The following is a 22,297-nucleotide window of genomic DNA, read 5'->3' on the forward strand; positions in this document are numbered from 1 at the left end:
CACATACTTTCATATTTTCATTGAGTTGTTTTCCCTGTGCATAAAATCTGCCTTACCAACCATAATAACAGTGCCCCCAAAGAGAGAGACTGTTTGTTTCTAACACTGCTCTTGTCTCTCCAGAATATCCAGCACAATCCTGGGCACATAGCGATGCTGAGCAAAGCCTCTATGAACGGGGCGGGGGGGGGGGGGGGGGGGGGGGAGTGGATCATCTTCTACAAAACTCAGTCCACTTGGATCAGTAGATGGCGTACTTGTTCATTAAATTGCTATCTAGTGCCTATACACTGCTGACTTTATCAAGATGGAAAAGCAAAGTACTGTATTCACAAACCTATGTCACAGAGACTTCCGATCCAGCCATCCTCACAGATACATTGCCAGGGCAGGGAACAACTTCCATGTAGACAGCCAGGAAAGGGCACACACTCATTGCACAAGGGTCCCTGCCAACCAGGTCGACATCTGCAAGAGTCCAGGATGTACTTAGAAGGAGACAAAATTAGTCATAGCATTACCTGAAGTAATTAAGCTGAAATTCCACCCAGTTTAGGAATTATGAAGAAAAAAAGTAGAAGAGATCCTTGGTAAAAAACAGAAGGAAAAGAAAATGAAGAGATCTACACAGAGCATAGAAACATAAAGGAAAAAGAAAAGTATTGAGGATCTGAACCCCTAATTATCACTGCAAGTAGAGGTTAAGCTCCTCGAGGTCAGGGCTGCCTCACTTTTAAATCTGAAATTGTAGCATTTACTTAACACAGTGGCTGACCCAGTAAATGTTTAATAAATGCTTGTTGATTGATTGATGAAGATAAATGGGGATTTCAAGAGACAGTGAGGCTAGAAAACTGGGACTTGGCACAAGTCCTAACCATGAGGGAGAAAGTGGAAGATAAATGCAGTTGCCCATCACCTGGCACCCTGTTCTAGGTTTGTCCAAGGGCAGCTTCTCTCTCCTCTCCCTGGTCCTCTCAACACCTCCTCTCAAAACATGCCTATCTTTCTACTTTATGACCTCTCCTCTTGGACTCCTGAATCATTCTTATGTCAGAGTTACCTGTAAGACTTCCAAATCAGTATTCTCTCTAATCCATTTTAATTTTTAAGTAAAAGAAATACAACTTCCATTTTGAAAACAAAAACAAAAAAGGAGAGGAGGAAACATAATTCTGCTCCTCAAAAAATAATATTCTTATTCCAACGATTCTGGAAAGCAATCTGGAATTTTGATTTTTTTTTTAAGTTTCTAAAATTTCCATACCCATTGACCCAGAAATCATTCCTAGACATATACCTTCTGGAAACCAAAGATAAAAATAAATTTCCTATATACATAGAAATATTCATAACAATGTTCTCTGGGTAGAAAAATAGAAGTCTATTAATTGAGGAATGACCAAAATAATGACACATGACTCAAATGGAACATTGCTGTGCCACAAGAAAAGGTGAATATGAATACTTTAGATAAATATGGCAAAAATATATGAACTTATACAGAGTGAAGTAAACAGTACTAGGGAAACAATCTGCATGATTACTACAACAATGTAAGCAGAAAGAACAAAAACTTCAACTGAGTCACTGTGTCATTAAAATGATCAAATTTGTCTCCAGAGAAAAAGCGGAATAATGCACCACTCCCTTCTTTGAAGAGGTGGAGAGCTACAGGTATGGAATATCACACGTATTGTCAGATTTGATTGAGATATTGGATAGTTTTGTTCAACGTTTTTCTTTTTAAATCATTTTTACAAGGAATCACTCCATTGTTAGAAGGAGGGGGACGGATATAAATTAAGATGGCCAAAAAAAATTAATGAAAAACTTTTAAAAGAAAAAAGGCATATTCTCAGAATACTTAAATGCTTCGGGAAGCAGTGATTTTAATGAGTGTAGGCACTGCCTCCAGCTATATAGGTAAGAATCCCATTACTCCCTTGATGGGTTTGCTCCATTAAAAAATTCATCACCTGGTGCCCAATTTTATGGTGATGAGCCTCTCTATTAGGCTGGTCCTTAGAGGACAGATGCACATTTCTACTAGAAGCCCTTACTGTTCAGCTTAAAAAGACCAACCCAAGTTTTAATTCTGCAGGCATAGCCTTCAAAATTCAAGGGTCACATCCACACTAAAATGAGGTATTGGGGGTGTAGGTCAGGGGAAAGAACTTTCAACCCATAAGAAGCTTAAAATCTCCAGTCTAACCCAAGGCAAAATGCCAAAAGAGAAAAGCTTTTTTTTTTTTTAAGTGAAGAACTTGTGCATACCTAATAGCTCTTTGTCTACTATGAGCCCACGCCTGGAATCATTAAACTGCCATTCCTAGTTGCCAGAAAGAGGGCAGGGAGCAGTTTCAGAGCAGCAGCTTTGGGACTCCTCCACATTAGTGGGCTGGGTGACTCTCAATGGAGAATCCACCTGTCAATCACTAATCAATCAATCAACAAGCATTTATTAAGTATCTTCTGTGTGCTAAGCACTGTGCCAAATGCTGGGAATACAAAGACAAAAATAAAATAGTCTCTGACCTCAAGAACCTAACATGCTATCTATCAAGAGAAACGATATAGACATATGTAAGTATATGCAAAATATATCACCAAGCCTCTATGGGGTGGCCACATGGGCAGCTTGCCCCAGAGTCATGCCCTGCTCAGTGAGGGAAGTTGGGTACCTAGGGGAAGGGCAGGGAAAGGGAGGGAAAGCCTCCTAGAAAATCTTTGAGTGTTATTTCAGTCTTAGCAGTACACCCAATATTGTCCCCCAAACCACCCCGATCTCAGTCCCTTTCTCCTCACCTACACTGGTCCTTGTCACAGATTCCTCTGTCTGGGTGACAGTCCACCTCACATTCCAGGCCTAGAATATAGAAAGTACCCTTGAACTCCAGAAAAAATAAAAATAAAAAACTGGCATTTTTATTGGAGGAATCTTGATAGGATCCCTTAAGGCAGCAGGAAGATTACCTTTGAGTCTTAAATAGATCGAATGGTCCCCAAACAGAATCAGAGAAAACCTTTTTTTTAGCTAGTAAAAAAACCAAAAGGTTAATTAACTTTTAAAAATTCTCAATTGGCCCCCAAAGGTGCTACAAGTGTCATTATGTCACTGTAAAATCCATAATCTAAGTGATGGACTTTAGTCTGCTGGGCTCCCTGGTATGATTTAGCTGTGCAACCATAGCAGGTCAGGGAACCTGGAAATCTAAACTACAGTCTCAGGCCACACATTCTTTCTAGCCTCTGGGATCCTCAGTTTCCTCATCTATCAAATGGAGATCAAATGGAGGTCTGTAAAATCTATGCTGTTGTGAGTAAAACACTTTATCTTCTTTTGTTTTGCTTGAAGGGGTTCTCTTACATAGAGGAGTGGTCAGCACACAATATGCTTCTACTATCTGGAAAACACCCTAAACCTGGTTCCTTCAGATAGTAACGCAGGATACTAAGCTATAGATATCAAATATGGCTAGCCCAAAGACCTAGGAATTACATTGCATCCCCCTTCTGTTCGGGGTCAGAATGTTTTATGTCAGAAACCTGAGATGTTTGCAAAGTTTAGGTGTCTTAGGACTGTGTGTCCCAGGGAAGCTATCCAAGCCCCAAAGCTTCAGACCCCAGGCCCTGGTTCCCAGGCCTTGAGGCCCCTCTTAACCACCATCCTTCTCGGGGGTACCTGGACTTTTCACTCTTTCCCATCCCTCCCTAGGGGACTTCCTCTTGGAGAACAGTAGTGCCCTCCCAGAAGGGAGCCCTCCAAAGCGGGAGATAAGGAGAGCACTGCGCCAAAGGAGTAGTGGGGCGGGACAGGCACGTCCCTAAGGAAAAAGCAGAGGAAAGAGCACTTTCCCCCCGGGGAGCGCAGATTCTGCACCAAAGGAATAGTGGGGTGGGATCTAACCTGGGGCTAAAGGAGAGGATACAAAAAGGCTGGGGGAGATGCCTTACCTAGAGCAGAGAAGAAGCAAAGAGGTGGCCCAAGAACGCACAACAGCAACCAGGATCCCGGGGCGAACATCGCAGCACTAGAGGGGGTTGCTTGGCCGCTGGCTGCAGGGGAAAAAAGAGTATCCGATGAGTCCGACTACTCCACCTCCTCGAGTAGCGAACAGTGGCCACCCGTTTTCCCAGATGCTTTTCCCAACAAGGGGTTGGTGCCGTCCAGCCTCCAGGGACCCTCCGCCCCCCCTTGCTGGAGAACACACTCAGCTTCCAGTGCAGTCCGTGTAAAACCTCCCTTCCGCGCCGCCTTTGATTGCCCAGGTCCCTCTGCGTCCACCCCAGGGTGCAGTGGCGCGCCCAGCCTAGCCCACCGAGTCTGCCTGCACTGAGAGAAACAGGGAGCAGAGCGAGGTGGGGGAGCCGCACCCGCCGGCCGCCCGCCCGCCGCCACCGCTGCAGCCGCCCCCGCCCAGCCCCAGCTTACACTCCCTTCTCCTCCCTCGGTCCCGGGACTCGTGGGTGGGCTGCGCTACCTGAGCCTGGGGAAGCCGGCAGTTCTACGGCCCAGTCACGACTGAGTGCCCCAGGACCTTAAAGATCTCTTTGTGCAACACTTTAATTTTAAAAATCAAAAGATCGAAAATTTAGAGCTCAGAGACCACATAATACAACAGATGAGCAAACCGAGGCCCGGAGTTGAATGATTTGCCCAAAGTCCCATAGGCATACAGCAGCAGAGTCGGAATTCGACCCGAGTGTGAACTCCTCTTCTCAGCGATCGTCTTCCTTGGAATCAGAGAGAAGCCCCAGCCCCTGGAGCCGGTCCGGGTGGGATGTTTTTGCTGAATATCTGTGTGCCCTCTCCTGCCTCCCACATCTTCACGTATTTTTCACTTGGTGCCCAGTCACTTCCTCCGGGTCTTTAGGAATACAGAATCTAGTCCGGGACCAAAAACTGGAGTATGGTCAGGTACACGCTGTAGTTCTCTTCCCTTCTCCCAGTTACCTGAAGCCCCGAAAACAGGTGTTTATGTGTTCATGGTCAGTTTTATGGAGCTGGGCTGAGAAAAATCTGATTTCTAAGCATCTTCGCACTTTGGCTGCTGATCCTTTGTTCTCTAGTGCTGCTGGAATCTCACCTAATACTCTTGTCCTTTCCCCTCTCACAATCCAGGTCTACAGTGGTACCTCAGGGTACTTTATCCTTCCCTTTACCTTCTCCCAGTGGAGACTTCCCTTTGAGTAGCTGATCAACTGAAATATGTTGGGATAACTGGGAATCAGGATTTAATGTGTGTGTGTGTCTCTCTGTCATAGATACACACACACACATACACACACACACACAAGCAATGCTAAAACAACGGGTATCCAGCAGAGAACTTCAGGCACCTTCCAGGCATGTGAAGGTGGGATGAGGAAGAGGTATTTTGGGGTAGGAATCAGGGAAAATTCGAGCTGGAAGGGGCTCTAGCATTATAGAACATACAATGTGAGAGCAGGAAAGGAGCTGAAATTCTGTATTTCCATGACAGTGATTTACATGAGTTTCCAAGCAAAGGGTGATTGTATGTATATTGTGCTCTCCTTAATACTAATTCTAAGAATGCTAAGACCTCAGACTAACAGGTACCAGGAAAAAGAGAGGTCAGATTTCTGAATGTGATTGAGAGAAAAATGAAAAAAAATTATCTTTTATTCAAAAAATAATCTATTCCATGTCTCCTGTGGGTAATTGGTCTCAATGCCCTTTTCAAGTGCCCAGATAGGATATATGTACACACAGACACACACACACACACACACACACACACACACACACACACACATATATATATATATATATACTCTAGAGCTCTTTAGTTAATAAATAAAGCATTATCCTTTAAAAAACATTTATTAAGCACTAACTGTGTGTAACAAACTGTGCTAAGTACCGAAAAACAAAGAGAAGCATGGCTTCCTTATTCTGAAGGAACTCATTCTAACGGGGAGACAACAGATTTCAGCTGCAACTCAAATGACACCATCCATGGACCTTGGCTGCAGTCCCAAAGCAGGTGCTAATGCTTGTTCAATGTTATTTCCACTGATAAAATCCTAGCAGTTCCTGATGTTGAACCATTTGACAATGCCATCAGCTTTAGTGACAAAAACTTTTTTCTGGGTTTTCAGTTGCTGTAGTGCCTGCATTTAGAATCCAGGCTACATCTCCATAGGGGTTGCTTCCCAGGATGTTGGCTGAGGGCACTGGGCGGAAAGCATTGCTATTCCCAAGCCTCTTGGGTTCAGGGTCCTGAGCTGTCTCCATCAGAGAGATATACACCCGAGCAATGTAAAAATTCAGACACCAAAGTTTGCATTTGTAAGTGAAATTTATTCTCTTGGGGGATGGCTTAATGGGAAAGAAAGCAGGACCAGGTGGGTAAACTTAGACATCAATCTGACAGCACATTTATTCGTCAATTCAATCAGAGATGCCCAGTTGAGAATGAAGTAATAAGAACAAAAGTATTTATAGATACAAATTTGTCCAAATACTCATAGGGAAGAATCATAGACCGTATGCATTACAACTAGTTCCCTGGGGTACAAAGGAAATATGTGCCTTTCCTTATTGCTCCCCACGCATACATACACACACCCACTTTGAAACTGGAGAGGCTCAGTTTTATTGATTTCCGTCCTACTTTCCCCTTTCTGCTCCTCCCTGAAAGCTTCAAAAAAGGAAAAATGGATTGAATTAGAGTTGAGGAATGAAGGCTCATCTGACCTGGCTCCTTTTCGGAACTTACTATGCTGTTTGCACCTCCCTAATACATGGAGCAAAATAGGCTTCTTACCAATGGAAGTCAAAATTAGATTTCTCGTTTTGTTATTTGGCATTGGAGTTGTAACTGATGTCAAGTTCACAAGTCTATAATTACAAAGTCATCATTCCAATTATTTTTAAAGGTCACTTTTGATCCAGCTGTTGATACCAAGTGTTAGGAGATCTTCTGAAAAGTGTTAACATGTCTTAAAAAGGAAAACTCATTAAAAAGGGAGAGAGAAAAATAGAAAGAAATCAGAAACCTAATCATTCCCTGGTCACCTAATATATTTTTAATGTAAATATGGAGAGACTTCATTTATCTAACATCACTGGGAAATGTCCTGTTCCACATAAGTAAATCTTCCAAATCACCCTAAGCTAACATGTTTAAACAGCATGTATAGATGCATGTTTAAGAAATTTAATGGAAATCTTTCTAAAATCTGTCACACATCCCTGCCTAATTTAATATATCAAACATCACAACCTTTTCTGCATGATTCAGAGTTGTTATTATTATTAGGAACTAGAAGATTTTCCTCATGTTATTACCTGCCTTCTATATGTCAAAATGTACTTCAAAATGTGATCAAGAATTCTTAAATTCCTCAAAAGTAATAATTGAATAATACAGAATGATGACTGTAGAATAGAACCATAGAATCATAGTGTTAGGACTACAAGAAATCATTAAGTTCATCAAGAGCAACCTCTTCATTTTACTATAGGTTAAGAGACTTAAAATAATAGAATGTCAATGGACGAGGACCTAAGAGATTCTCCCAGTTAAGATTGTACTTTCTTTGGCATTAATAAGACAAGCAATCTCAGACCCTCAGACCTAAATCCGAGGGTGAAAAAAGCTACCAACTTTTGAGAGAATTGGGTTCAAGTCTAAGAGTCCAGCCTAAGGGTGGGGAACCTGTGGTCTCAAGGACACATGTGCCCCTTTAGGTCTTCAAGTGAGGTTCTTTGACTGAATCCAAACTGCACAGAATAAATCCTTTACCAGTGACCTTGAGGCTGCAGGTTCTCCACCCCTGATCTAGCCTATGATCTTGAGCAAATGATTTAATATCTATAAGCCTCATTTTTTTTCATCTGGAAAAAAGTGGGAGAGTTACACCTAAAGCCCTGACAGCCCTGAAATTCTATATGGTTGTTGTTCAGTTGTTTCAGTCGTGTCCAGCTCAGTGTGACCTGGTTTGGGGTTTTCTTGGCCAAGATACTAGAGTGGTTTGCCATTTCCTTCTTCAACTCATTTTCCAGATGAGGAAACTGAGGCAAACAGGGTTAAGTGAGTCGATCAGGGTCACACAGCCAGTAAGTGTCTGAGGCCAGATTTGAACTCAGGAAGATGGGTTTTCCTGAATCTGGGCCAGACACTCTATCCACTGCACCAGATTATAATTATGCTTAAATATTTAAGAGTGAATATTACATTAGCATCCCCACCTCAGCCAGGGGAAATTAAAATGGGCAGTTGACCAACTTATTTTCCTCTCTACCCTTTCTTTGCTATCAACCCTATTATCTAAAGGTTGCCAGTTGCCACAAAGTAGGAATCACAAAAGATATTCAGAGTTTTAAAAATGCTCCTCAAACCCTCTGACTGCTACTTGGCAAGTATGTCGCTACTTTTAGACCAAAGCTATCAAGAGAGTCACTGTGTGAACCCCCACCTTGTCTATCTCTCTTCTTGGCAGTTTGTGCCTCCACATTTTCAGACATTGGTTCCTATGGTGACGCTCTTTGCATGCCTTCTCTCTGGAGGCTTTACCTTGATGTTTAAAACAGCCACTCACTCAATGCACAGAGAGGGTCTCACCAGAACCAAGTACTTGATTCTTAGTACAAAAACAATGGTTTCTGACGATTTGATTTTAGTTGGTCCAAGTTCAACCACCAGCCTACCTGTCTCAAAAGAAATGCTTTATTGGCCATTTGCACTTTAATTTGTCATGATCCACTTTAAAATAAGATTTTATTGATATGTTTTTATATCACCTATATTTCCCACTGTAAACCTTCCTCCATTCCCTTCCAAAGCGTCATCCTTTATGAAAAAAGAAGGAAAAAAAGAAGTTCAGAAAAGCTAATATACAGAAAAAGTCTATACTATCTGTATCCATGGTCCCCCACCTCCACATGGAAGTCAGGAAAGTAGCTTCTTGGGAACAGTACCTGTGATTTCATTGCTTTAGGAAGCTACTAGATGAGGAAACTCTGTGCCAATTTATTTTTGGTACATTCTCTGCAATTTATAGTCTTGGAGTTGCTAGAGTACTGAGAGATTAAAATATTTTGCCATGGTCACAGAGTTGGTATGTATCTGGGATGGGACTTGAACACAGGTTTTGTTGGCTCCAGACCAGTTCTCTAACCACTACTCTGACCTGCTTCTATTTCTAAATGTCTTTCAATTTATTTTATTCATCCTTGGATTATTTTGGGTTTTTTATTCATATTTAAAGTGAGGAAATCTAGGTTTATGCTTTCCCCCATTTGTGTTTCCAGTATTTGTTTATTGTCTTTTATGTCTTTTCCTATTATAACAATACTTGTCTATAGAATTATTTTTGTTAAATTACTTTAATGAAACATATTCCCATAAGTTCTCCCTCCTCCTCTTTATACCCCATTTATCAATCCTTTCTATACTTTGGAAGAATTTTTTGATTGATTATGCTTTTTTTCTGTTTCGACTCTCCCTGGTTTAGGTCTTAAGACCATATTTGCATCATAGAAAGAATTTGAAAGGATTTCTTCTTTATCTATTTTTCAAGCAGTTTATGTAGTATTAAAATTAAATGACTGATATAATTCACAAATCCATCTCTTTCTAGGTTTTTTTCCCATTGAAAATTCATTTATGGCTCGTTCAATTTCTTTTCTTCCTAAGAGAGTCATTTAAGTGTTCTATTTCTTATTTTTATAAACATGGACATTTTGCAAATATTAATCCATGTCAGTTAGATTATTAGTTTTATTGCCATGTAGTTCTACAAAATAGTTCCCAATAATTACTTTTATTTCTTTTTAATTTTCTTTGAGTTCACTTTTTTCATTTATGATATTGGCAATTTGATTATCTTTCTTTTTCTTAATCAAATTAGCTAATGGCTTATCTAGTATATTCTTTCTATCAAAGGACAACTCCTTTTTATTTATGAATTTAATGTTTTTTTTATTTTGTTAATCCTTTTTGATTTTCAGAATTTTTATTTTATGTTTAATTATTTTTTTTAATTTGTTGTGTTTCTAAGTTTTCTTTTTTTAGCAGCGTGTCCACTTCATTGATCTGCTTTTTCTCTCTTTTATTGATAAAAGAGTTTAGAAATATAAATTGTCCCCTAAATAGTGCTTTGGTTGCATTCCACAAATTTTGATATATTATCTCATTGTTGTCATTATTTTAATGAAATTATGACTTATTTTTGTAATTTGTTCTTTGACTCATACTTTCTTTACAATGAAGTTATTCCGTTTCCAATTAATTTTTACTGTTTACTTCAAAGAATCTTTATTGCATGTAATTTTTATTGCATTATGGTCAGAATAAGATTCTCTAAATATTTCCTCTTTTCTGCATTTGTTTGTAAGGTTTTTATGCCCTAAAACAAGGTTAATTTTTGTGAATGTGCCATATACAACTGAGATATAGGAATATTCCTTTCTATTCCCAATCAGTATTCTCTAGAAATCTATCTTATCTACTTTTCTAAAATCCTTTTCCTGTCCTGAACTTCTTTCTTGTATATTTTTTGCTGTTATTTATAAATCTAGATTTGGGAGGGTTAAATTAAGGTCTCCTACTATTGTCATTTTACTATCTAATTCATCTGTAACTCATTTGACTTTTCCTTTAAGAATTTAGATACTGTCCACTTTGATAAAAATATGAGCCGTTTCACAACTGATACGAACAAGCAGTTTTTAAAAGAAAAAATCAAAGCTACCAATAGTAGTATGAAAAAATGCTCTAAATCACTAACAAGTAGAGGAATGCAAATTAAAATGACTTTGAAATACCATTTCACACTTATCAGATTGGTTAATATGATAGACAAGAAAAGTGATAAGTGCTAGAGGGAATATGGAAAAATAGGATCATAGATACACTGTTAATGGAGTTGTGAGCTGATCTAACCATTCTGGAGAACAATGTAAAGCTATACTCAAAGTTGATATCAACCCTGGGCAAGTCACCTAACCTTTGAATAACTCCATTTCCTCATCTATAAAGGGGGGATAATAGTAGTTTCTATTTCACAGGGCTGTTGTGAGGATCATATGAGATAACATATTATAATCCATGTTGTCTCTCCCAATAGAATAATAATCCCTGACAGCAGGAATTATTGCATTCTTGTTTTTGTACCCCTAGAACTTTGTACAATGCTTTATATACGTCTTGTTTTTGTTCATTCATTTCAGTTGTGTCTGACTCTTCGTTACCCCAACTGAAATTTTCTTGGCAAAAATACTGGAATGGTTTGCCACTTTCTTCTCCAGCTCATTTTACAGATGAGGAAACTGAGGAAAATGGAGTTAAGTGTCTTGCTCAGAGTCACATAGCTAGTAAGCGTCTGATGCCAGATTCAGTCTCAGGAAGATGAGCCTTCCTGACTCCAGGTCTGATGTTCTATCCACTCTGCCACCTACCTGCCCTAGCTTGACATAAAGTCATTATTTAATAAAGGCTTACTGGTAATGTGATTTATTGTATCAGTTGTTTTCCTAATGTAAAATTATCCTTACATTTCTGTAATAAATATAACTTGCTTACAAGGAATAATTGTAGCTACACTGCTACAATTTTTGCCAGTATTTTGTGTAATATTTTTGCCTCAATATCCATTCCTCATATTGATCTGTATTCTCTTTCTCTCTTTTATGTCTCCCTGGGTTGAGCATCAGGACCACATTAATCTCATAGAAAGTGTTTTGTACAGTGCCTTTCTTTTCTAGTTTTGAAAACAATATATATTGCTTACAGATTTTTTTTCAAAATGTTGGATAGAATTAACTTGTATAAGCTACTGGACCTGACATTTTGGGTAATTGTCCCACATGGGAGTTCATTTATAGGTTGCTCAATTTATCTGTAATTAGTTTAGTGCCTCACCTGGTCCACTATTTCAGGAAGGCCCTGGCCATCCTTCAGCTTGTTCCTTATTCCCCAGCTATCTTCTTGCCAACTGCCTTGACACCTGGACCAGAGGCCATGACAGAGAGATTTTAACTCTTTCATTTCTGGAACATGTGACTGAAGGTCCTGTTGTCCCGGTCTGTGAGTGCTATAGCTGGTCCATTATTTCAGGCAGGCCACCACCATGCTTCACTTTCTTACCTACCCCCTGGACATACACTATGAGTCACTTTGCTGAAATATACAAAATTTCCCACTGTTCCCTACTCACAGTTATATATGGTCAAATCAACTCCGCCATTCTTCCTTGAAGGGGCATACTACTCCTCTATGGCCCCTGTAACTCTCTAGGCCTAAATGCTGCTTCTTAACCACCACTCACTTATATGTATTATGTCCTTTCATTGAAATACAAACTCTTTGAGAACAGACTGTCTTCACTTGTATTTGTATCCTCAGCACTTAGCACAAGCACTTTGTACATAGTAAACACTTAATGATCTTTCATTCATTCAATCAATTTATTTAAATTATCTTATTTTCTGTATGTTTTTGCATTTTGTATGTTTATAGACAGTCATCTGTTAGTTTAGGTTTTCAGACTATTTGCCATGTATTTGTTATAGTAATATCTGATAATCTTCCTAATAGTCATTTCTTTTGAGTTTTCTTTTCATATTGTCAATCTGGATCTCCTTTCTTTTTTCAAAATAAGGTTAAAGATTTGAGCAAATAAGTTATTTTGACTATTATAAGTACCTAAATTAACTATAAAGGACATATGAAGATTCTGTCTTCATCCAAGACAGAAGTGATAAACAAAAGTATGTATAAAATAATTTTACATATATATACATGTACCTATTTGTGTGAAATAGTGACTATCCCTAGGATGGGGCGAGAGAAAAAAAGAAAAAGAAGAAAAAAAGAAATTTATGTGGTAACTTTGCTGTATATTTAAAAGGATAGCAAGTTTTACATAGTAGATTTGCAGTTTCATGTGCAATCATCTTTTTTGTTGTACTACGTCATGGATATGCTAGTTTTATTCCACAAACTTAAAATAAAATGAATTATTGAAAAAATAAGGTTAAAGGTTGATCAGTGTTATTAGGTTTTCTTTTTAATAGATCATGGTCTTTTTCAATCATTCAATTGCTATTGCTTTAATGTTTCAAAGCTACCTCACCTTTATCAAAATCTTTTTTGGGGGAGGAGCCAAGATGGCAGAGTAGAAAGATACACATATGCTAGCTCCTAACCCACAGCCCACAAAATACCTGTAAAGAAGCACTCCCAACAAATTCTGGAGCAGCAGAAGCCACAGAACAATGGATCAGAGGAGATTTCTGTTCCAGAGAGCCCTGAAAAACCAACACAAAAGATCCATCACCCAGAGCAGAGCCCAGCCCTGCCTTGGCTGCGTGGCACCAAGAGGGGCAGATCTGAGCAGGCTTCAGGGATAGAATCTCCAGCAGCCATGCAGGTCCCTCCACCCACAGGTGCTAAACGTCAGTGAAAGAGTCTTTTTGGCTCTCCGAGGAGAGCAGGGTGTCTCCATAACTTAGGACCCCTCAGGAGGCACTAGTGGAGGCAGCAGCAGGCAGGGGCTCCCAAAGCAGGCAGGAGCCAGGATCCATTGTTGAAGGTCTCCTGCTAAACCCCCGAGGGAACTAAGCCCCATGGGGTGGCCCTGCCCCCACCCGAGCACTTGAACTTAATCTCACACTGAATAGCAGCCCCACCCCCACCTAGAGCCCTGAGGCTGGGAAGCAGCCTTTGAATCTCAGCCCCTAAGCGCTAGCTGGGTGGATCTGGAGGCATGGTGGGTATGGAGAGGAAACTCAGAGGTCAAGTCGTTGGCTGGGAAAATGCCCAGAAAAGGGAAAAAAAAATAAGACCATAGAAGGTTACTTTCTTGGTGAACAGGTGTCTCCTCCCATCCTTTTGGATGAGGAAGAACAAGGCTTTCCATCAAGGAAAGACATAAAAGTGAAGGCTTCTGTATCCCAAACATCCAAAATAAATATTCAAAGAGCTCAGGCCATGGAAGAGCTCAAAAAGGATTTTGAAAATCAAGTTACAGAGGTGGAGAAAAAACTGGGAGGAGAAATGAGAGAGATGAAAGAAAAGCATGAAAAGCAGATCAACACCTTGCTAAAGGAGACCCAAAAAAATGCTGAAGAAAATAACACCTTGAAAAATAGGCTAACGCAATTGGCAAAAGAAATTCAAAAAGCCAGTGAAGAGAACAATGCTTTAAAAAGCAGAATTAGCCAAATGGAAAAGGAGGTTCAAAAGCTCATTGAAGAAAATGGTTCTTTCAAAATTAGAATGGAACAGATGGAGGCTAATGACTTTATGAGAAACCAAGAAATCACAAAACAAAACCAAAAGAATGAAAAAAAAATGGAAGATAATGTGAAATATCTCGCTGAAAAAGCAACTGACCTGGAAAATAGATCCAGGAGAGACAATTTAAAAATTATGGGCCTACCTGAAAGCCATGATAAAAAAAAGAGCCTAGACATCATCTTTCATGAAATTATCAAGGAAAACTGCCCTGAGATTCTAGAACCAGAGGACAAAATAAGTATTCAAGGAATCCACCCATCACCTCCTGAAAGAGATCCAAAAAGAGAAACTCCTAGGAACATTGTGGCCAAATCCCAGAGTTCCCTGATCAAGGAGAAAATATTGTAAGCAGGATAACACAAGATCTAGCAGCTTCTCCATTAAGGGATCGAAGGGCTTGGAATATGATATTCCAGAAGTCAAAGGAACTAGGACTAAAACCAAGAATCATCTACCCAGCAAAACTGAGTATAACACTTTAGAGGAAAAAATGGTCTTTCTGTGATATAGGGGACTTTCAAGCATTCTTGATGAAAAGACCAGAGCTGAAAAGAAAATTTGACTTTCAAACACAAGAATGAAGAGAAGCATGAAAAGGTAAACAGCAAAGAGAAGTCATAAGGGACTTTACTAAGGTTGAACTGTTTACATTCCTACATGGAAAGACAATATTTGTAACTCTTGAAACTTTTCAGTATCTGCATAGTTGGTGGGATTACATACACACACACACACACACACACACACACACACAGAGCACAGAGTGAATGGAATAGGATGGATCATATCTTTAAAAAATGAAATCAAGCAGTGAGAGAGAAATATATTGGGAGGAGAAAGGGAGAAATGGAATGGGGCAAATTATCTTTCATAAAAGAGGCAGGCAAAAGACTTTTTAGTGGAGGGAAAAAGAGGGGAGGTGAGAGAAAACCATGAAGTATACTCTCATCACATTCGACTAAAGGAAGGAATAAAATGCACACTCATTTTGGTATGAAAACCTATCTTACAATACAGGAAAGTGGGGGAGAAGGGGATAAGCAGTGTGGGGGGGAGGATGGAAGGGAGGGCAATGGGAGGAGGGAGCAATTTAAAGTCAACACTCTTGGGGAGGGACAGGATCAAAAGAGAGAATAGAAGCAGTGGGGGACAGGATAGGATGGAGGGAAATATAGTTAGTCTTACACAACACAATTATTCTGGAAGTCATTTGCAAAACTACACAGATATGGCCTATATTGAATTGCTTGCCTTCCAAAAGGCAATGGGTGGAGAGGAAGGGATGAAGAGAAGTTGGAACTCAAAGTTTTAGGAACAACTGTCGACTACTGTTCTTGCTACTAGGAAACAAGAAATACAGGTAATGGAGTATAGAAAGTTATCTGGCCCTACAGGACAAAAGAGAAGATGGGGACAAGGGAAGGGAGGGATGATAGAAGAGAGAGCAGATTGGTGATAGGAGCAATCAGAATGCTCAGTGTTTAGGGGTGGGGGGAGGGGACAAATGGAGAGAAAATTTGGAACCCAAAGTTTTGTGAAAATAAATGTTAAAAGTTAAATAAATAAATTTTTTAAAAAAATCTTTTTTGTACTGGTTTTGCACTTAATTTGCTACTTTTCTAAGTTTCAAAAAGTTGCATATAGAATTTCTTAGCTTTTTCTCTTGATTTTTTTCTTTTTTTCTCTCTTTTTCTTTTTATAGCTACTATTACTATCCAGAGGTGAAATTTTCCTGATACCTGCTTCAGCTGTGTCCTGTCTTTGATGTGTTGTCTCCTTATTCTTCCCTCTGGGGTTCCTTGTAGTTGGACCATTCTGTACTTTCAAAAAGAAGAGATAAAGATGATAACTTTTATTCTTGCTTGCTGTTTGTCCTTTGTTCTCAAAGAGGATCAAGGGATGAGGGAGATGATGCAATGACACACAAGTGAACAGGATTTAAGTGAGGGAGGGCTGTGAAAACTCACCAGCTTCACTTTCTTCTCTGGAGCCATCTGGGTCCAGTGGCCAGATATGAATCAGGACAAGTGGAGATGGCCCAGGATGTATTGGTGGGCTATGGTTTTTTCAAGCTAAGGTTTTTAACAGGTCTCAGTCTGACTGAAGCACCTTAACTCAGTGGTTAAGGCTTAATAAAAAATGAGGTAAAGAATAGTCTCTTAAAAAAATAGATCTGGAAAAGGAAAATCCTCAGGGCTTCTGATCGAAACAGAAACAATTGTTATTTACATTCATTCTGAGCCAATCAGGGACCAAATGGTCACCAGGTAGGGCTTAGTTTGGGTCCAGAGTGTTTTAGGGTTAAGGCTGGTTAAGTTTTATAAACATTAGAGAGAAAATGAAAGGTCAGATCCTGCATGGATCTGCACCTTGGAATAGCCTTTCAAATAATCATCCAGAACCATTGTGCTGGATAATCATAGATTTGGAACTGGCAAAGGTCTTGGTTCTAGAGAAATCCCTCATTTTGTAGATGAGGCTCAAGAAGATGAAGTGACTTGGGTTCATAGGATCATCGATCTAGAATTGGAAGAACCACAGAGAGTATCTAGTTTAATCTCCTCCATTTATGGATGAGGAAATGGTTGCTAAAGTGCCTGATACTTATACAGAAAATAAGTGATCATCGGCAGGATTTGACTACAGAGTCTGAAAACCTAGATTCAAATCCTGCTTCCCATGCGGAAAGAAAGAAAGAGAGGGAGGAAGGAAGGAAGGAAGGAAGGAAGGAAGGAAGGAAGGAAGGAAGGAAGGAAGGAAGGAAGGAAGGAAGGAAGGAAGGAAGGAAGGAAGGAAGGAAGGAAGGAAAAAAGAGGAAGGGAGCGGGGGGGAGAGAGAGAAAACAGAAATCTTCAAGTATTGATTGCAAAGGTTTGGAACAAAAATTTAAAGCATGACTAAAGTGCTACATTTTACTTTTCAAGATGCTTCCATATCTATTTTTCTAACTGAGCTGTCCAGCATCCTTATGAGGTAGTTAAAGTGAGGATAACATTCTCATACAACACACAAGGCCCAGAGGGTTAAAGATTCCCAGGGTCACACAAGTAAAAAATTAAGTACAAAATTAATACTTAGTACCTAACTCCCAATGCTCTAAGTGCTTTGTTTTGTTTGTTTTTGTTTTTCCAATATACCATACTACCTTATCAGGCAATTAATCAACTTTCATTGTTAGCTGTGGAAAGTTTTGGGGAGGTATTCAAAGTGCTCTGGATTTGATTTGGGGTAGTAGAATTTTCTCTATAATCTATCCTAGAATCCATTGGTCAACCATAATACCAGCCCACAGATCTGAAATTACATAGCAACTAAAAAGTTTCTCTGAGATATGCCAAGATCAGGATATTCCAAGGCAGCCTCCCTTCCCTTACTGATGATAGAGATTTGTCTGACCTCAGGAGAATAGTGGGGTGACTATCTTAGTGGGGTGGCCAGGATATTATGTACATAGAGAAACAGGTTTTAAAAAGCAACCCTTCAAAGAGTACATAAAGGGATACAAGGATTAAGATAGATCTTTGTAGTTCAGTCATTTTTCACTCATGCCAACTCTTTGTGACTCCATTTGGGGCTTCCTTGGCAAAGACACTGGACTGGTTTGCCATTTCCTTCTCCAACTCATTTTACAGATGAGGAAACTGAGACAAACAGACTTTAGTGACAACCTCATACAGCTAGTAAGTGTCTGAGACTAGATTTGAACCCAGGAAGATAAGTCTTCCTTACTCCAGGCCCAGCACTCTATCTACTTTACCACCTAGCTGTCGCCAAGATAGAGTTTAGCATTATTTAGAGCTACATGTGTTTGAGCCACAGCTCCCTCCTGAAAAAGGAGAGTCATAACTGAATAGTCAGTCCCAGAGCCCTTATGGCTCCTGTGTTCTTGAGCCAAAGCAATGAGTACAGTGTGAAAAGCCAGTACGCAGGGTGGCCAAGGGCCCTGTGACAACCTAAGGCATGTAAAGCACCTCCATCTACCAGAGCTATTGCCATGAGTGACTGACTTAATCCCTTCTACCAGCTAAGAGATTGTTCAGAATATTGTTCAGAGGATCATAAATTGCCTCCATTCACCTTGGAAGCAGCCCCTAGAGTTGAGGAGAGATTGTACTCACAACCTTAGATACCTATTGTGATTGGGAAAAAAATCAGGTGGTTTTTCTTGGAGTCACAGATACTGGGAATTTTTGCCAGTCAACATAATACTTAATGGAACAATGCTCGCTTGCCTTTTTAACCAAATTGTTCTTGCTCTATTACTAAGTGAAATAAGTCTAAGCAATTTTTTTAAACAGTGGCTGAATACAAATGGAAGAAGAAAGCTTGCCAGTGAGTGAGAACAAAGGAAGCCAAGTCATGAAATCTGACATAATAGGGAAAACAAGTTCTTGGTGTCTGCTGGGTGATGGGACAATGGTGATTCAAACCCTGATTACACTGTGTCAGTCTAGAGATGTTTTGAATTCTAGTAAGAACAGAAGTCATAATCCACAGTGCATGGTCTGTCCTTACTCCTGTCACTCCTGTTGAACTAAGAAGACTTTCTTTGAAGGCTGCTAGCCCCCAAATAGCTACAAGTCTGCAGTAATGCAATGTATTTCCCTTTGGCTATACCTGATTACCTTCAATTTTGCACTTTATTATAAGTGATCTTTCAGTATTCATAGAGTAATTGAATCCTAGATTTAGAACATAAAGAGAACTTAGCACCATCTAATTCAATCCTCTTATTTTGCAGATGAGGAAACTGAAGTCCAGAGTTGTATTCTCAAATTATTTTGTATGTTGGAATCTTGTTGCACCATTATAATTCTTTAGTTTACTCAACACACATTTAGGTTAAGTTAAGAAGGCTTTGGGGGATTATTACAGAAATTCTAACCTTCTTTGCATAGTTTCATTTTTGTCTGAGATTTTACAACATAGACAAGAAGTAGGATTAGAACATGGAAATAAGGGCTAATAGCTTTTTTAAACCAGATTGTTCCCAGTAAATATTAGAGAAATGAGTTAGGGACATGAAATTGGGGGATGGGAGGTTAGGGTACCAGGATTCTCTACTCTTACCTCTGGAATTTAGTATTATCAGCATCTATGACCCCAAACAATTCCCAGCATCTATGGCACCAAGAAAAACCACCTGATCTTTTCCCAGTCCCAGTAGGTATATATGGCTGTGAGTCTAATCTCTCTGTAACTCTAGGGGCTGATTCCATGACAAGTGAAGAGGAAAGGGGTCAATCAATAAATTTCTATTCAATAAGCACTACTTGTGGACCAGGCACATGCTGAGTCCTTGAAGATCCAAGGAAAGGTAATAATTTCCCCTGACTTCAAGAAGCTTACATTCTAATTGGGGAGACTTAATTAAGTACAAATAACATATAAACAGAGTAGATGGGAGGCAATCTCAGAGGAGAAAGCACTTGAAGCTGGGGAAAATGGCAAAGACCTGCAGAAAACAGGATTGAGATGAATCTTGAGAAGTCTTGAGAGTCTTGAGAAAGTCGAGTCAGAGAAGGTAAGGGGTGAGGTGATTTGGGTAAGGAGAGCGTTGAAGGCTCATAGGGCTGCCACCACTACAAAGGCATGAAATTGGGAAATGGGGCACCACATATGAGAATCAGCAAAAAGACCTAGGGTACGTGAAATATAGAGTATATAAAGGGGACTAAAGTGAAAGGAGACTAGAAATTAAGGAAGAGGCCAGGGCACATTTTGGATAGTTCTAATTGTCGAGAAGGGATTCCTTATGTTACACTATGTTATGTTATGTTATACTATGTTACACTATATTATATTATATTATGTTATGTTATATTATACTACATTATATTATATTATATGACATCACATCATATCACATAATGTTATGTTATATTATTATATTAATTTTATCCCTCCCTCTTTGAGGTTTCCATCCGTTGTTCCTAGTTGTTACCTCTGCAGTCAAAAATGAACAAAATCTAATCCTTTTTTTCTCTGTAACAAAATTTAAATGTAGTTATCATTGTCATACATACCTTCCTACCTCCCACCCCCAGCTTTTCTGCAAGTTAAACAATTCCATTTCCTTCAACTCTCCCTCAAAAGGCATGTTTTCCAGGCTTCTCACCACCTTACTTACTCTTTTCTGGACACACTGGTTAGATTCTAACTTTCCTAGAACCTGGCACCCTGAATTGAATAAGACATTCTGGGTACAGCCTGACAAGGGAACTATACATCACAAATGTTACTTTCTTTGATTTGGTCACTATGTCACCTAGGGTAGCATTAGCTTTTTATTTATTTTTGATTACCAATGCCACATCCTTAAATCATTTTTGAGAATTTTATTAAAACTTTTAAATCTCTTTCTGTCTTTCTCCCACCCTCTCTCTCTCTTTTTCTTTCTGCATGTGTATGTGTATGTCTATCTGTCTCGCCCACATACACACACACGCACACACACACACACACACACACACCCTAGTCATGCTAGTTCTTTCCTGTATTATTGAAGTTAATTCTTAATCCCAATGTAGGTCATATTTGTCCCATTAAATTTAACTCAATTAGATTAATCCACTATCTAAGACTATCAAGACCTTTTAACATCCTTCCAGTATTATCCAAAATACTAGTTATCTTGTCCTTTATGTCATCTGAAGATCTAGTTAACATGCTATTCATTCCTTCATCTAAATCACTGATTAAAAAAAAATTGATCAACACACCATCAACGACGGGATAACCACTAAAGACATCCCCCCAAACATATTTTATTCACCAGTTATTTAACCATTTAACCAATTTTGAATCCATCTAACTATCTATCCCTTTGTCTGCAAGAAGAGCATGAAATTCTTTAATCAAAGAACAATGAAAAGCTAACTTGCCTATATGGATTGTGACTATGGCCTCATTAACGTGGAGTCAACCAGTTACTGAGCAGGACTGTTTCCCAACAGAGGAATTTTAAAAAGTTAATACTTGCATTAATGAATATCTCCCCTCATGCACATCACTTCTTCAGTCCCTATTAGACTTGGCAGGGAGACATCAATCGTTTATCAAAGAACCAAAGTCAGTTGAGCCAAACTAGCTCAACTTGCTACTCCAAGAAACTGTGAATGGCATGTAGAATTTTGTGGTTATTTGTAGTGTGTAATGTTCATTTATCTGCTTCAGCCAAGTGACTGCAATCCTCCATCTGATTATGACCAATAAAGAGGAACAGGTGGCTGAAGATCATAGGAATCCCGGAGGAGAGAAGTGATGATTTCAGGTTAGAAACTGTGATGTAGAAAGTGAGGAAAGTTAGGTGTATTCTGATATATACCCTAGATTTAAGAAAATCAGATTTGTGGAGATTGTTCAAAGAATGGATAGATAAGCTCTTATAGCAAGGGAACTTAGTACAAGATGGATGAAAGAATTAAGTTCTAAACATCCAAAAAGAAGCAATTTCAATTCGGAGGGGAAAAGGGACCTCTGTAAAAAAATATGGATGCACAAAGGATTCATTTTTAATTAAAATACTAAAAGGATATATACATATATAGAGAGAGATGCATATAAATAGAAGTAAAGGAAATTATGACTTGTATAGTCCTGTAAGACGGTCCCAGGAATGATAAAGTTCAGATTGACCTAAGACTGGTAAGGAAAGGTAGAGATAAAAAAATATATTATTGAGGATTTTTTTTTAATTATTGAAAATGAGTCTCAAAAAAAAAAAAGATAAGCCCATTCCTCGTGGTATATGGGACAATGATAACTGACAACAGATAGAAAGAAGAATGGTTCAAATCTTATTTTTGTTTCTCTCTTCTTTAAAAAAAGAGAAGAATTTTTGTATTAGAATGTATAAAACTAAAGCGACAAAGTTGATAATTAAGATAAGAAAAGAGATGGCAAAAGAATACTTTTCTGCATTTGATGAGCTACAGTCACAAGGTAAAGATGAAATATATCTTTTACATGCATGTGTCAGAGCAAAACTGTTAATTGGGCTGATGGTTCATGGATAATAGATC

At 39.1% G+C, this 22,297-nt stretch overlaps 1 protein-coding gene across 3 annotated transcripts in view; it reads right to left on the reverse strand.

Annotated features, from left to right (window-relative positions):
- Positions 1-4,735, reverse strand: part of DLK1 (delta like non-canonical Notch ligand 1) — a 35,912-nt gene extending 31,177 nt beyond the window's left edge. The window contains exons 1-4 of one of the 3 annotated variants that reach the window (XM_072641522.1): positions 4,485-4,735; positions 3,958-4,059; positions 2,809-2,869; positions 338-468 (exon numbers count right to left, since the gene is read on the reverse strand). In XM_072641522.1, coding sequence (XP_072497623.1) covers positions 338-468; positions 2,809-2,869; positions 3,958-4,027 — 262 coding nt within the window. In that variant the 5' untranslated portion in view covers positions 4,028-4,059; positions 4,485-4,735. Of the gene's footprint in view, positions 1-337; positions 469-2,808; positions 2,870-3,957; positions 4,060-4,214; positions 4,403-4,435 lie in introns of those variants that run through there. The other 2 variants (XM_072641513.1, XM_072641508.1) reach the window with 2 other exon arrangements.
- Positions 4,736-22,297: the final 17,562 nt, after the last annotated feature.

This window comes from Notamacropus eugenii, chromosome 1 (assembly GCF_028372415.1).
Source record: "Notamacropus eugenii isolate mMacEug1 chromosome 1, mMacEug1.pri_v2, whole genome shotgun sequence".
Classification (NCBI taxonomy): Eukaryota; Metazoa; Chordata; class Mammalia; order Diprotodontia; family Macropodidae; genus Notamacropus; species Notamacropus eugenii.